Raw genomic sequence first — 15,479 nt, forward strand, 5'->3', positions numbered from 1 at the left:
TTTTGTTTGGCCAATTTAGTAGCAGGCTGTCAGCGTTAAAAAGAACACACACACACACACACACACACACACACACACACATATATATATATATATATATATATATATATATATATATATATATATATATTATATATATATATATATATAGTATGCTCGCAAGCTACAGAGCACGTGACACCTAAACTAATTGCACTCATCACGAGCAAATCTCTGCTTAGGTATACCAAGAACATGGACCCCAAAAAGACCCAAAGTGTGAACAGTACAAAACAATTGCCGATATGAAATTAAAGCCGAATTTCCCGATAGCCTTTACTCATTTTAGAAAACCGATAACATGCCAATTGCATCGGGCATTCTACATAAAAAATACTCTCACAATTAAATAATTGAAAAGCGAAATAAGAAAGCGAGATCAACTCGAGTTGATGGTATATCTCTCAGTCAAATTAAAATGCCGTGAAGTAGCTGAATTGATCCCAGCTCCTACTATGTTCACGAAAAATTCCACCAACACGCGGTTCCTTGTTCTCGGTAACGCGAGCAATCTAGCCAATGTCCCCATCCGAAGTGAAGAGCAACAAGAAGGACGCGTAGAAGAACGATTTCTTTCTTAATAACGGGACTACTACTAGGCTCTGTGCGCGTACAAAAACATAAATAATGACAAGAAAAAAAAACAAAAAAACATTGAAAACACACGTAAACGTCGTCCTCAGGCTTGTATTTCCTCTTTGCCGGGAGTTCGCCGCGGTGGGGGAGGAGGTGTCGTATTTACAGTCGGCCTCGAAATGCGTAGCAAGGTCAAGGAACCGTTGTGACATGGACGCGCGATCGGCGCAACGATACCCGGAGGGACGCAGCCGCCGCAGCGGAGGGACGCGCGCTTACGTGAGGCGAACGCCGAACGGGAACGAAAAGCTGCCAGAGAGATAACCGGGGGGCGGGGAGGGGGAACAAACAACGAGGCGAAAAGAAAAAAAAAACACACAAACACCGCGACAAAACAGATCAAACACGCGAAATAATTGTGATGGCGTTTTCGGGGAGAGGATTTTGGGGAAAGAAGGGCGCGCGCGGCTCGAACGGGTACGTTGCTCCAATTGGGAAATGCAGCAGTCTGCACGCAATGTGCCGAGAGCCCTTTACGGCGACAATGGCGGGGACACCGCCAACGGGCGCGAGCGAAATTGAAATATGGCATTTTGAACGCGAACGAAAAAGAGAAATAAGTTTGTCGAGCCACCGCAGTTCGGGGCAACAGGACGGAGGAAATGATGCATATAGTATGATTGCATTTTATTTAGTGCCGGGCACCGATTCAGGAGCTTTCAATGACTAATGACTCGCTTAATCGGTTTGATATCGGTGTTAAAACGAAGGAATTATAAATAAGAATTTTCGCATAGGAGGAACAACATCCATGGGGTTTGTTCTGCCTGATCGGTGAGAAAAAAATCGCGTTTTAATAAAGCAATTTTATTTAATTTGTTAGCTTGAATGACACAATTGAAACGTCATGAACTAGCGAATGAAGTAGGGAAAAGGATAGAATGGGATGTATACACCTTTTTTAGTGACAGCCGGTAGCCAGCTACTAATACTGGAGTAAGTGAAAACTGGGATATACCTTATATGTGTTATTTACGTAAATATTGACTTGATTAAAATATGAGATGATTAACTGCAGCAACGTTATTTAAAAAGAAATGGGCAGTGTCATGCTCCATTCTTCCCTTACCGCAGGCAGCTGCAGCCAAAAGCACAAAAAACGACAAGATAAAAAAAAAAAAAAACCTTTTGCAGCAGGAAGCTAGTTGGCAAATCTACAATAGCCTTTAGACATGTTTTATTTATATTCTTTGAATACAGAGTTTCCTTGAGGCAACAGAATTTCTTATTAATAAATTTAGGAGAAAGCGGTGGAGTAGGCCACAGCTGGAAACACGAAAGGACCCGGTTTTCGGTAATCCGACCGATGTCGATCGGTGTGCACTTGCTTGGATCATAGCTCGGGTGAATTCATAACCCACTGGAATGCATAGTGCTGGTGCCGGACAGATACACATTCAGGTCTATCAATAAAGAATACAAAATGTGCTGCTAATTAAGTAAGTATCTGCTTCTGTTCCTTGAACCTCAAGATAATTTCGTATATTTTAATGACACATGACACAATGACACAATGACACAATGACAAAAAATATGTTTCCGATCATCTATTTTTATTAAGATTTTTTAAATATTTTAGGCGAACTTCCTTATCGTTATATGAATGTCTATAAAACAAATTTATCGTTTAAAAGAGGCTTTTATAGCCGCATAAGTAAATCTAGGGTAACGTAGGCTGAAACATATCAACTGACATCGTTCGGTTTTATTTTAGTTTCTGATAAAATTTCTTGGGCCTATTACGCACGGAGTGAACAATTAACCGGTCGCGTACACTAAGCACAAAAAAGCATATAAAAATCACAGCATTCTTGCCTTTAAATATATCAGCGAGGAACTTAAGGAGTCTTGTTTATGAAAGGGTAGAGTTTTATATATAAAATATAAAGTTTTGAAATAGTTACTGAGGACCGGCTGCAGTTATAGTGCGGGCATAATGATGTACTTTTGGCTGACCACAGAGCTAAATAGTCATCACTGTTAGAATGTCCATTGCTGAAGGAGATATACGGGACTTGTTAAACAAGAAACTGAGCAATTTACACTGCCGCAAGCATACGGGGCAGCGTACTGGCGATGGTGGCGACGTTCAGCGGTAGCATTTGGTATTAACATCCAAGTGGTGCTGAATTGCGCCATATTCCACACGAATTTCCTGGAGGCAAAATAGTGAAGTGTCTCTCGGAAGTTGTGCGATCTTTGAATGCGACGAATATAATGAATCTTGACGAAAAAACTGTGTTTGTAAATGTTTGTTAAATTGCACAATAACAAAAAGGTATCTTTTCATGATGGTTTCAAAAGTTCTAGCAAGCCTATGAAGAGAATTGTTCACGTTGAACACAGTGCTGCAGGTAGTTCTGGCATTTCAATTCTGGGATAAAATAACCGAAGACATTGTCAAGTTTGGACGCTTACACTAACAACCGACAATGATGATCTTACAAAACTGCGCTCAGCGAATCATGGAAATCGTCGCCTAAATGTTCGTGAGTTTGCGGAAGAGCGAGGCATAAGTAGAGGCTTCTGTCACAAAGCTTTGACTAAAAACTTCCAATCCACCGTGGTGCTGTCAAATTTGTGCCGCTTGTCCTGACATTGGATCAAAAAGCGACCCGTTCCACAGTGAATTAGGAGTCGTTAAACTGTGTTAACGCGAATCAAAATTTTCTGAAAAATAGAGTGACATGTGACACAACATGGGTGTACGGATACGACATAGAAACAAAATTTATATCTTCATTGTGGGTAAGAAAATCACCACCTCCACTAAACGTGTCGATCAAATGTAAAAGTTATGTGAATCATTCTTTTTTTCGTTTCTTTTCTTTTTTACTGCAGGATTATAATTTATTCCAGCTTGTTTCATGCGGTTGCACTCTCAACACACAGTTCTATATAAAAATCCCAAAATCTATGAGGAAAGTAGTGTCACAAAAAAAAGTCTAAATAAGTTGAAAAAGAAGGCGTGCTAGTTCCATCGTAAAGATGCACCCGCTGACACCGCGGTCTGTGTTCGTGAAGTTTTGACCAAGCACCAGATCCCACAGTCCCTCAGTCACCTTACTTCCTAGGTTGGTCCCCTGCTGACGTCTTTCTGTTTCACCCTATCCCTACGAAATCACTGTAATCGCCTCATGAGTGGTAATTCTCAGCGTGCGTTAATTTTATTTTAATTCCTAAACAAACGACCCTTGCACACCTCAAAACCAAAAAAAAAAAGAAGAAAAAAAAAAAAAAAGAGAGCGATGAAGGATGAACTACAGCCAGAGAACTAAGCAGAGAGAATGTTTCTCTACAAATATTTTATAGTTTGGGAGTTCATATTTTCATCAAACAACGTGAAACAAACCACTCTCGCTTTTGTTTCCGTAGTTACAGTATTTCGTAATTTATTGAGTTTTTATTTATCGAAGAAGTGATAGTATTTTTTTAGATTCTTTACCTTTTATTTATTAAACATAAAAATATTTGTCGCAATTTATTCAGTCAATTTAAAAAATATGAATAGCATACATTATGCAGTTATAATTACCACAATGACACATAAGAAAATGTGTGGTGCCTATACAATCGGCTGGTGTTGTCTCCGTTCGTCTAATAGATCTGCGTCATGGTGCATTGGGCGATGTGTGACATGTCGTAGACATTCAGGTCCTACTAACAAATGGGGTGACAGAATGTCCAAGCTATTTCTAAAGTTGACCGCTAATATAGAGGTGCTACAGGCCGTATCCTCTGTGTGTCCGTCTTTTCCCCTTTGTTTTAATTACTTTCCTATGGTAGTTCCCTCTTGATATCTCTCAAGGACGCAGGCGCATCAGAATAAAATACAGCACCTCGTATGTCTTTTCAAAATCACGGATATATTTACTGACGGCTTACAAGCAAAGAGGACGTCAGAAATCAAGCTTGGCGGAACGCCTTTACCCTTCGATTCGCCATGCGCTCCTAATTTGACAGCGTGGGGAGGTGTGTGTCTTCTGCTTTCGTCCCTTCCGCATTTTTTTTCTTTATTTGGTCCCTTCCGCATACACACCGTTGCAGATTCTTACGCTGATATGACAGCAACATGAGTGTTCTTTCCTTCTTATGCTTTAGCTCACTTTATCCTCTATCAAGAATTACACACCCTGCCTTTATAAAATTGGTCGTATTTCCCGATGACTGAAGAAATTGTTTAAAAGAAGCCTAGGTGAAGCGCGAGATAAGGTACGAAAAATTATTGTAGCGTTTGTAAAGTGACAACAATGCGTCCATTGTCAAAAGCGGAGGATCTTCCGGCTTCCGAGATATCATTGATTTTGCAAGAATAAAGTAGGGCACATCAACCATTAAAATTATAATGTGTGTTTTTCTCAATAAGATCACGGTAGTCGGCTAAGTCTGTTAACACTGAAGGGGTATGAAATGAGAAAGAAGACGAAGAAAAATCTTGCGACCTGGTGCAGCTTATCAGACGTCTAAGTCCCAGTCGATGACCTCGAGAAGGCATTCCAATACCGTTCTCCACGAGATCACCATAAAATCCGGGATGCCGCCAAAAACGAACTCTCACGGAGTCTTACATAACTGCACGCCTTCGCTATCATTCCGCGGAACTCATCCTCTGCTTGGGCCATTGCGAAAAAGTCTAGGCCGGGTGCTAAATGGAGCAGCAAGCTGACAGCCATGGGAGACCGAACTTTTCCTTCTGTCCGCGTTGTTAAACGAAAACAAAACACGCACACGAAAGTATTCTGCCTCCAGATAGAGACCAGTTTGAATTACGAATGGCGAAGCGTCTCGATATTACAGTCGATACAATGCCAAAGCTCCACTGACACACTTTCCCTGCGTCGAAGATCTGGTGTAAAAGGGGAGGGGCTCACTCCGTTATCTTATCATTACGCGCCGAGTCGAACGCCGAGCCAAAAGAGACGACCGCCGAGAGAGGAGGCGCCGCAATTAGCCATCCAGCTTCGGGACAGCGATTGAATACCAACAGAACGCCAGAATCGCGTTAGTCTCGTAGACCGCCTTGTCGACGGGCTGCGAGACTAACTCGGTGAAAAGCAGGCATGGCTTAACTCACTACCGTGCCTTGGCGCACGGCAGCGCCGGCTTGAGAACTTCACTCCCAGCCCAGGGAATCGAGAGGCAGTCTGCAAAACGGAGGAACAGGCGAGGGAGAAAAAAAAAATGAGTTAAACGAGATTTTTGCCGAGAAGATGCAGGTCGGAGCGCCTTGGGCTTGTCTGCATGGCCTAGCTGGAAGATGCGCAAGTGCTGACGCCGCTGCCTCGTACCGCCTGCAGTGGTTGGCTATCTAGTCCTGGAATCGGTCAAAAACCGAGAGTCGACGAGTTGCGCCGAAGCGAGAGACGTGCAGAGGAGGGGCACTCCTTTTACCGGAGGGACGAAGTGGAAGGGTATCTGGAGCGTCCCGCGATTAAGGCTCGCCGATCCACCCCGAACCAGCGGCGGACAGTAGAGCAAAGTGAGGGCGAGGAGGCCAAGAAGAAAGATGCCCAACGAGGGGAGGCCCAAACTGGCGAGAGAGTCTGGCAACATTCCTGACACGTCTCGCGGTAGTTGCTAAAGTACGTCGAACTTGAACCGAAAAAGATCGAGGTGGCGGCCACCGCGAACCAGCAGGGATAAGAAGAAAGCAAACAAAAAGCCACCAAAGACACAGAGCAAGGAGGAGGAAATTGAGTAACGAAGTCGGACACTTTGTCTTTTCTTTCGCTCTTCGGACCAGAGAGAGGATGCGAGGTATAAAAAGATGGAAGATGCTCTGATCGCGCATCACTTTGACTCGAGGGATCAGCAGGGGATAGCACGGGGAACACGATGCATACACTGGTGAGTGAAATCCGTTTGCTTTCGCGGTTTTAGATGAATACGCACGGTTATTGTCAATGTCAGAGTGGAAATTGGCCTGTAACGTCACCTCAACAATGCAGTGTTTGGAGGGCGGGGTCAAGCCATGGTTTGTAGTTGTATATTATCCACTCTCAGGTCGCAACTGGTACCCGTCGTGAAGTGTTGCGGTGTTAACAGCATTTCCAAAATGCCAGTGCCTTTACAGTTGACATATGTCTAGGCGCTGGCATGGAGGGAATTTTCAGTGTGAAAAAGATTCGTTGTACTGTCAACTCTGTTCTTTCTACGTGTGCGTTCTGTTATGAATTGAGTTATTTTGGTCATGTATAGCTGAGGACAGGGCAACCTCGCGGTGGTGGGACGTGATGTTTGTTTGAGCACGAGGACAAGCTATATGGACGTTGTAAATGTGACCACATAAGGCGTCCATTATGCTGGTTCTGGCTCGTCGATTCTTATACGTGCATAATTTACTTCATATAGATTCGTGGATATTTGGTATCCATAAGAGCGGGAAATGAATAGTGTAGTAATGACGTTAGCATTGCTGAAAAAATCGCATTTTTACGCAAAATAATGGCGCGAGCAGTTTTGTTCACAACTCTTATATTCAACTTATCTAGTTTCTTTGCTTTTCATGTCGTCTCGGTGAACCTTAGTCATTTGAGCATTTTTGCCTTCTCAAGCACGTTGTGGTTTAGTAGCTGCGATTGTAGATCTGTACTTGTAGAACGGTACTCGCCTTGGCCTTTTCTGTGTTACTAAAACCGTGGGACTTTATCATCTGAATATTGACGCATCCCTGCGTTTGCCCGATGCTGCATCAACATATGTGAATTGTTTCAGCTTAGGCGCTAACGTTATGAAAAATGTAGAGGGACTCGTTTCCAATGCGGAATAAGATACGGTGCGTTGTCATGGTACTTTACCATGATATCACATAGGGCGTGATTAGTTTCTACATGTAAATAGCTACTCAAGCAAATAGTATACTGGATTACAATCATGTAGATACTTTCGAAGAGATCCTTATACTGGGATTTATGGAAACAGTTAGGTTGTCATTGCAACTGGAAGTAAACTTTTGTTAGTGCGCATGGAGAGTGGAAACAGAGTTCTTATATATATATATATATATATATATATATATATATATATATATATATATATATATATATATATATATATATTTGATAGTTGACTGTTTTGGCCGGGCTGACCACACCCTACAACTCAGCAGTCATTTGAACGAATTCACAAGCGCATATTCACGCTCAACAATTTTGGTTTATGAAGGTGAAGTTTGCACCCAGATTTGAAATGTGCTCCGGGGAATGCATTTTTGAGAGGGGCGCACTCAGAAATGCCTATGATATTTGAGTTCTTCTTTGGTAGCCAATAATCTCGAGCGTCATTTGTATGGCTTATGAACTATAATTACCTACCACCGTTCTTACCGTTCCATCTAAGCTTGGGGAGGACAAAAGTAAAAGAAACTAAAATGGCGTCTGGATGATAGCTCTTGTTAGTGACGACTGTACTTGGTAAGCGCGAAAAACAATTAAGGGGGCATCAACTGGAAAATGGCGTCCACCATTTTCCTATTCCTGTTTTCTTCTATATCCAAGTAATCGGGTGTGTTTACTAAACGGTGATAGACAGAACTCGAAAAGAAACCTACTGGGAAGCCACAACGTGGCAGCCTAGGCTTCGCTACAAGACTTCACTAACCTGTTTGCTAAGAGACCTGAAGCTAAGTCTAGCTAAGTCTCTTTGCGAAACTGATATTGCACGGTAAAACTTCTGAAAAGGTTATGTTTTGTTTGTTTTGTGTGCGGTCGTTTAAAGTTTACCATTTCTTAGAATCAAGCTTAAACATATTTTGATGATCACAAGGCACCTCAAAAGTTTAAAAACAAAAATTACAACACCAACAAATATAGCGATCTGCTGGAGAAACACCCCATAGTTAATTTAAGCTAAAATTGAAGAAAATATGCGAGTTGCAACTACATGCAGGTGAAAGAAATATCATTGTGCTATCAAGTCAAGATAAAATAACACCAAACGACAGGATAAATACCTTACACGGAGGACCTTAACAAAGCGTTTGCCGGTTCCGGTCAGCCAAAATGCAACTAATTAAGTGGCTACAACTCTTTGACTAAGGACACACTGAGCGTTTAAGTTAACGTTGATATGACACCCAGATACCCAGTGTGACGCAAACGTCTACATATCGTGGAAGCAGAATAATAAATTGCTTATTGAAATGCAGACTAGGGTCCCCAACTTTTGGACGAATAAATTATATGGTATAATGAACGAAGTAATCAAGGTTCATTCGAAGAGTTGTTAATCAGTGTGTGCCATGTTGGCCTTCGATCAAGGGAAATATTACGACATTCAAGAATATCTTCTGCTTTTTATCTCATTCCATCCTGTTAATTGGAAAGCTTTGGGGTGTATTAACGAAACCCTTGCCTTCTACCATTTCAGAATAAGCTGACGCTATTAGCGGCGACCCTGAGCCTAACAGCAGGTGGGGGGCCGCGGCTTGGGAGCCGAGCGCTGATCCTCTTCAAGAACCTCCCTGGGCAAAAGCCGCTTCCTCAGCATGCTCCAGGTCCGGTCAGGATGTATCCCCCTCAACTCCTGCCACCACTCTACCCGGCAGGCCCGCTCTTCCACAGAGGGCCAATGTTCCCGCCGCCACCCCCTTACATTCACCACATGCCGCCGTTTATGCCCTTTGGTCCGGGACTTCCGCCACTGCATGTCTATCCGCTGCACGCCCCAGGACCCTTCCATCCACCGATGCAGATACCACTCCCACAACACCCGGTCCAGCCCATGGTTACCCCTGTCCACATTCATACCTTCGGTGGAGGCAACGTTGGCACCAACCTTGCCAGCAGCCTTACGGGAGGATCTAGCGGTGGTACCAGCGTCTCGGCCGGGCCTACCTACCTCATTCAGGAGCTGAGACACCACAACACGCCAGCGTCTACCAAAAGCCACAGCGGAGGCGGCGGTGGCTCTGGACACTCAGCAGAGAAGCTCGTCCTCCTGAAGGACTTCAAGGACCTTAAAGCATTTGGGGCTGGCACTCCCATCCTAAAAACCAAAAAGGTCATCGCCCAAAATTCACACTCGGATAACCTGAAGGGTCTAGGCGGTGAGATCCTGCCTCCTATTGTCTTGAACGCTAACAGTCTCGCCCAGTTCGGCCTGGGTCCAGGTGGCGCCGGGGGTCTCGGAGGCCTCGGAGGTCTCGGAGGTCTCTCTGGGAGCCTGACTGGTGGCCTGGGACCGGGAGGAATCCAAGACACACTGCTCTTCAAGGGTGGAAATGCTATCTGGTGACGTCAGGTTCGGGCTTGAACTGAACGTTTGTACGGTTAGACCGAGCAGAGCAGCAAATGTGTCTAGTCCTGTATCCATATCCAAGCCTCAAAGATCTTGTTCCTTGCGATCAGCCGTAATTAGAAACGACCATTATTTTTACTTATTTGTATGAAGTGTGACTAGGGGATACACACAGGTACGTTTACTGCGTAACAAACGTTAACGCTCTTAGGGAAAGCCGCAGAAGCCTAGGAGTGATGGCAGCGAAATAAAAAAAGTGAATAAATTTTGACACCAAGGCTTCAGAACGGTATTCATGCAGGTATTGCCAACCTTGAGTATGTACTCAGTGTGCCATATGCGTAGCCCTTTTAACAGGCCTTTCACGCCTCAGCTCATCTTAAGGTTGAATTTAATTTTAAGTGGAGTCGCCAAATTGTGTGTGAAGACGCTGTGCCGAAGCTTAACATACTGTATCTCTTGATGAAGTTGACGTTACTGTGTACTGAGTACTTTCGCGCTTTCTAAGAGCTGGACTCGTTTAAATAAAGAAACGTGTAGTACAAAAAGCAATACTATTTTATCTATTAAAAAGTGTCCTTTACATTGTATGTTCGTGTAAATAAATGCTGAATTAAAAATCTAAAAACTATTATACGATTTTATGAGTGTGCATTTTTTGCAGCTAAACAAGGATCATCTACAATTTTTGCTGGTAAGAAATATATATATATATATATATATATATATATATATATATATATATATATATATAATTAATTATAAAATATTGATGTAGAGACACTGCAATATGTAGAAAATGCAAACAGAACGGAGATGGTATCCAGAAATGTAAAACGAATTGTCTTGAATTAGACCACCCATTTCAAAATGCGCGTAGTTTCCCCTTTCCCGGCACATTGGCCGGAGAAAAATGGTGTATCCGTGATGTTACTACTGAATTATGCATCCAAGCCGCACCGCGAAGGAAAAAAAAGTTACTGAAGTGTTAGTGAGGAATGAAGGAAACATGTCGAGCATCTTGAAATTTTCCTTGAGCACGCCTGCCTCGGGACGTTCCGAAGGCGTAGACGACTTTGATTCGAAGTAAAGCAGCTTCGCAGGACGGAGCTGCACTCCTAGGATCAGAGGTTTCCACAAGCATGAGACCGCTTTTGGTGAGTACTTTCTGAGTTGAATTATCTTGTGAGGTTCAAGGATTATAATTTTGGTAAGAAGCGTTTTTATTTAAAAAAAAGATATCACATCACTCAGTGTTCAGTTAAACGGTCTCGATGAGAATATTTCGACAGAAGAAGAGGCTGCTTGCTTCCTCTCCCAAAGTTCTCGACGGCCGGGGCCCGGGCGTAGTTCGTATCGCAATCCTCCTCTTAATCCTGAGAGATATCTGTGGGCATCGAATTCAAGCGGCTTGGAGGGAAGGCAAACGAATTTTAGTTAGAGTTTCACGAACCGCTATTAGCAGTTCAACAATGATCATTCTTGTTTCGTGACCACTTCGCCTGGGCTAGCGTTATCTAGTGTGGCCGAGCACTATAGAGCTAACCCACTAAAAAGTGACCGACCTAGAAATGCAATCGGATGAACTGGAACGAAGAACGGCCGGGTCACTTCCCAGAAACTTGCCTGGTAAAATTACGAAGGGGCGTAAGGTCCGTGCAATAAATAGGACCGTCAAGTACCATAAATAAAAATTAAAAAGAAATCCTCTGCAAGCTTGAAAATAAAAATTAAAAAAAAAAAAACAATTCCTGAGACTTTCAGAGGATTCAGAGGATTGAACGATACCATGTGATTATTTTTTGTATAACAGGCCTGGTGTATACCTGTTTCTTATAACAATAATTTCAGATCCGCTGAATAGGTTGTGTGTTCCTTTTCATTTCTGTGACTTCGGGTTTCATTGAGCGTGTGTAATGGGCTTCCTTTAAATGTCGGGGGTCACCCCACAAAACTAGTTGTTTCGAGGTGGGCATAATCACTTTAGTCAGAATTCGTCCTAGTAAACACGAGGCTTGAAATCATTTATAAAGCAGAGCTATTAAATGTTAGTTTTATTTTGAAACATACATTAATGCTTGAGAGTTATCAACAGTTACCATGAAGCAATTCATTTCGAATGTTTTTTAGCATAATGTTTAGGGGTTTATATGTGCGACAAGGTGGAGTGTCGTTCCCGCTTAATAGCCAACAAAGAGTACAGTTCTTGTTAGCTTGTAAGACAAATTTAATAAAACAACTTACGCTTCATTCTGTTAGATGTACTGCCACCCACTAGGATCAAAATGTGGATTGTTTTGCGCGTAAGTTACTTCTAAAAGCTAATTTGCAGCTTTGCTCACCTGGTGCGCTCAAGGAAACGGAGTTTTGAATGATATAAAACTGTATATTTGCTTACGTGTCTGCGTTACAAGTAGACCTTTCTATTGATGATATCAGTCAAATGGTAGTTTTCAGTCGTCTAAAAACGACGGTTGGTAGCGAAGCATGACAGAACTCGTCTTTCACAATTGCTTCCTATGCTTCCAGTTGAGTGATTTGATCTCATGCAGTGCTCAGCGAGAATAAGGTGAACGACGCTAGCGGTGCCACCTACTTTCTAAATCAGAAAGTACGGTTAGCAAAATGTAACCTGATTTCGTTTTCTGTATGTTATTTCGTAAATTATGTGTATATGAAATCCGGTCTTTCCGAATTCTCTTCGATTACATCAAGCTGTTCAATCCTCACAGATGTCTTATATAATCAATGCTTTTTATAAGGTCAATAAACTGGTGTTTCAGGTCGTTATGGTGTTGTCTTTTTATAACAAAGTCCATCGGTGATGTCTGCAATGTAATTTTATGGCTTGATATTTGTTGATAAACAATGTCGGATGGTTTGTGTCGGGAAACAATGTAGAAAACTGTGGTCAACGATGTGCATCAAAATATAAGCGGGAGTTTTGCCATTATCTCCATCATGCCAGCTTTCGATACGCGCAAGCATATTTGCAAGTTAATTTGTCTGGAACGCACACGATCAAAACATTTTAAATGAAATCATTAGCCAATATTTTATTATAAAAATTAATCTAACATAAAATGCTATTATTGAGTAGAGAGTATTCGTATCGGACTTAAATTGAATGTGCTGATTAGTTTTATTAAAGATAAGGACGTTGCATTCGATGACAAGAGTAACTTTTCTTAGCAACGCAGAGACTAAAGAACAAAACAAATTTTTATTCTCACGGCAAATATCAGGGCACAGTTTAACGTGATTTATTAGCAAACTAATTGTATAAAATTATTAACTTTTTAAACTATATATGTTATTTCACTGATTATAATCCGAGATATAGATGCGTTGTTAAAATAGCAATTGACAGTTGCTTGATTTCACAAAAATTAAATGGACATTATTCTGTCCGGTGCAAAATTAACAATTATCGAGGGTCCGCTGTATCAAAAATGAGATCAACTTGTGAGTAGACGCAAGTTATTTTATTACTGATTTAGTTCACTCTAAGAAATGTCTGCGCGTCTACTTACCCACAAAACACCCAAAGAGCTAATCTCTGCAATCTACGAAATCAGCTCAGCGAATGATGATGTGGAACATTTGTTTAGACCTCAAAATTAAGTCTGCGCTGTGGCATTACGCAATGCAAGCATGACGCTTTGCATTGCGTAATGCCACAGCGTAAACTTTATTTTTAGGTCTGAATGAATGTACCGCCCTATATCATACGCTGAGCTGATTTCGTAGATCGCAGAGATTGGCTCTTTGAGTGTTTTGCGAGTAGACGCGCAGGCATTTATTTCTAAGGGTGTGTGTTTGGGTTGCGTGATCGCAGCAGAAATTCGTCATTTGCAGGTCGCAGTGTTGTCTCGTTAGGGGTGGCGCTTCCGCTTTGCTTCTGTTTTCAACAACTTATGCCATGAGAGCCTTAATTTTTTTATTAACTAACGGGAAGCGAAATTAGGTTTCCTTGAATTGAAAAAGCCAATTTGGCATACACTCTGAAAGAAGCCCGTGCGTCTGCTTTCCCGCGCAACACTCGGAGAGCCAATCACCGCAACTTACGGAGGCAGCTCAGCGAATGACGATGCCGAAACATATGTTTAGACAAAAAAACGCAGTCTGAGTTGTGATATTAAGCAATGCAAGCGTGACGTTTTGCATTGCTTAATGTCACAACTGAGTCTGCGTTTTTTGGTCTAAACAGATGTTTCGGTATCGTCATTCGCTGAGCTGCCTCCCTAAGTTGCGCTGATTGGTTCTCCGAGTGTTGTGCGTGGAAGTAGACGCACAGACTTTTTTTAGAGTGTATTATGAAGAACGAATAAAATATTTTATAGCGACTTGCCTGCTAAAATGATTATCTAAAAGTTTAGATAGCTATAATTAGAATTTGAATTCTTATTATAATTATGTAACCTATGCCTTACATCTGACGCGACAGATAAGTTGATTGCATAGAAAATACTGTTCATCTGAAACCTTAAATTGTTTCAGTCTCAAACAACCATGCCAGCATATTATAATCAAAACCCTGAGGCTTTAGATAATGATGTCTCCTAATCAACCCGCCCGCACACTTTCGCTTATTTTAAGCCTGTATCTATTTTCTTTTGCGAAACGTCATATAGACTATGCCATCGTGAATATATTTCAGATAGCTCTGTTCATTTGGAACTTGGTGCTGGTCCTGAGAACTTGCGATTGCCGATCAATGGGACAGCGTTGGAGCCGAGTTCGCAAGGTAATCCTGAGTTCAAGTCATGGAGTCCATCAGGTCGAGACAGCCACACAACTGGACCCTGGAAGTAACATCGTCTTTCCGCAGCGGCCTATGACCAGGCCCGCGTGCAAAAAGACAGTGATCTTCAATCGACCGGGTAGTTTACGAGAACAGCAGAGGAACCGAGGTCATCTCGAAGGAAGAAGACTAAGAAAAGTCAAGGTAGTAAAGAAATATCCGGGTCCGAAGCTTTTCATCCCAACATCGCCCTCCCAGAAACAAGAGTTCGGTCATATAAAACACTCCCATCCAACAGAAGAAGTCTTTCGGCTTCAGCCAGGAGCGTCGCCGGGTCAAAAGCTCTTCTTCAAATCAACGCAACATACTCGCCCTGAGTTCAGACAAATTGTGTTTCTTAGTGGCGCGCACTCTCGGACTCCCGACTACGGAAGTGGCTGGGGTCGTGCAATGAATGACGTCACAATCGTGCATAATCAACGCAAGTACACGCTCAACACCAGAAGCAAAGCGAAGCTCAAGGGCTTCCCCGGTCTCGTTGTGCATGTCAAGAAGATGCGGTGATAAAAAGTTCAAAATCAACCTCGCTCACTCAGGCTTCGCATAATATTTTCAGAGCTTTCTGTGTCGCGAGAGTTCACGATACAGAAAAGATAGCTAGCATATGCCGATTAACTAATTTATAGTACGAGGCTAAGCGCCCTGACAAATGTGCTTAGTGCTCAAAGTCACGCCTTGTCATTCACCGGGCTGACATTCATCTTGTCGCTGAGTTGGCTGTGGTTAGACAAAAATGGCATTTACTGTAGTGAACGTGCATGGC

At 42.4% G+C, this 15,479-nt stretch overlaps 2 protein-coding genes across 2 annotated transcripts; both read left to right on the forward strand.

The window, feature by feature from the left end:
* Positions 1-8,863: 8,863 nt before the first annotated feature.
* On the forward strand, positions 8,864-9,909 carry LOC120848566 (BUB3-interacting and GLEBS motif-containing protein ZNF207-like). The gene is made up of 3 exons (XM_040504580.2): positions 8,864-8,872; positions 9,043-9,772; positions 9,815-9,909. Exons 1-3 carry the CDS (start codon positions 8,864-8,866, stop codon positions 9,907-9,909), a joined length of 834 nt encoding a protein of 277 aa, XP_040360514.1.
* Positions 9,910-11,054: 1,145 nt separating this feature from the next.
* LOC121048354 lies at positions 11,055-15,220 on the forward strand. Its single transcript, XM_042287260.1, has 2 exons — positions 11,055-11,069; positions 14,573-15,220. Exons 1-2 carry the CDS (start codon positions 11,055-11,057, stop codon positions 15,218-15,220), a joined length of 663 nt encoding a protein of 220 aa, XP_042143194.1.
* The last annotated feature ends 259 nt before the right edge of the window (positions 15,221-15,479 follow it).

This window comes from Ixodes scapularis, unplaced genomic scaffold (assembly GCF_016920785.2).
Source record: "Ixodes scapularis isolate PalLabHiFi unplaced genomic scaffold, ASM1692078v2 PGA_scaffold9__187_contigs__length_104089568, whole genome shotgun sequence".
In the NCBI taxonomy this organism is placed as follows: domain Eukaryota; kingdom Metazoa; phylum Arthropoda; class Arachnida; order Ixodida; family Ixodidae; genus Ixodes; species Ixodes scapularis.

Bases quoted from the DNA above. Each gene is read 5' to 3' on its own strand.
- LOC120848566 (XM_040504580.2), top strand. The intron at 9,773-9,814 runs GCCTGGGTCCAG...GAGGCCTCGGAG, and splicing joins TAACAGTCTCGCCCAGTTCG to GTCTCGGAGGTCTCTCTGGG.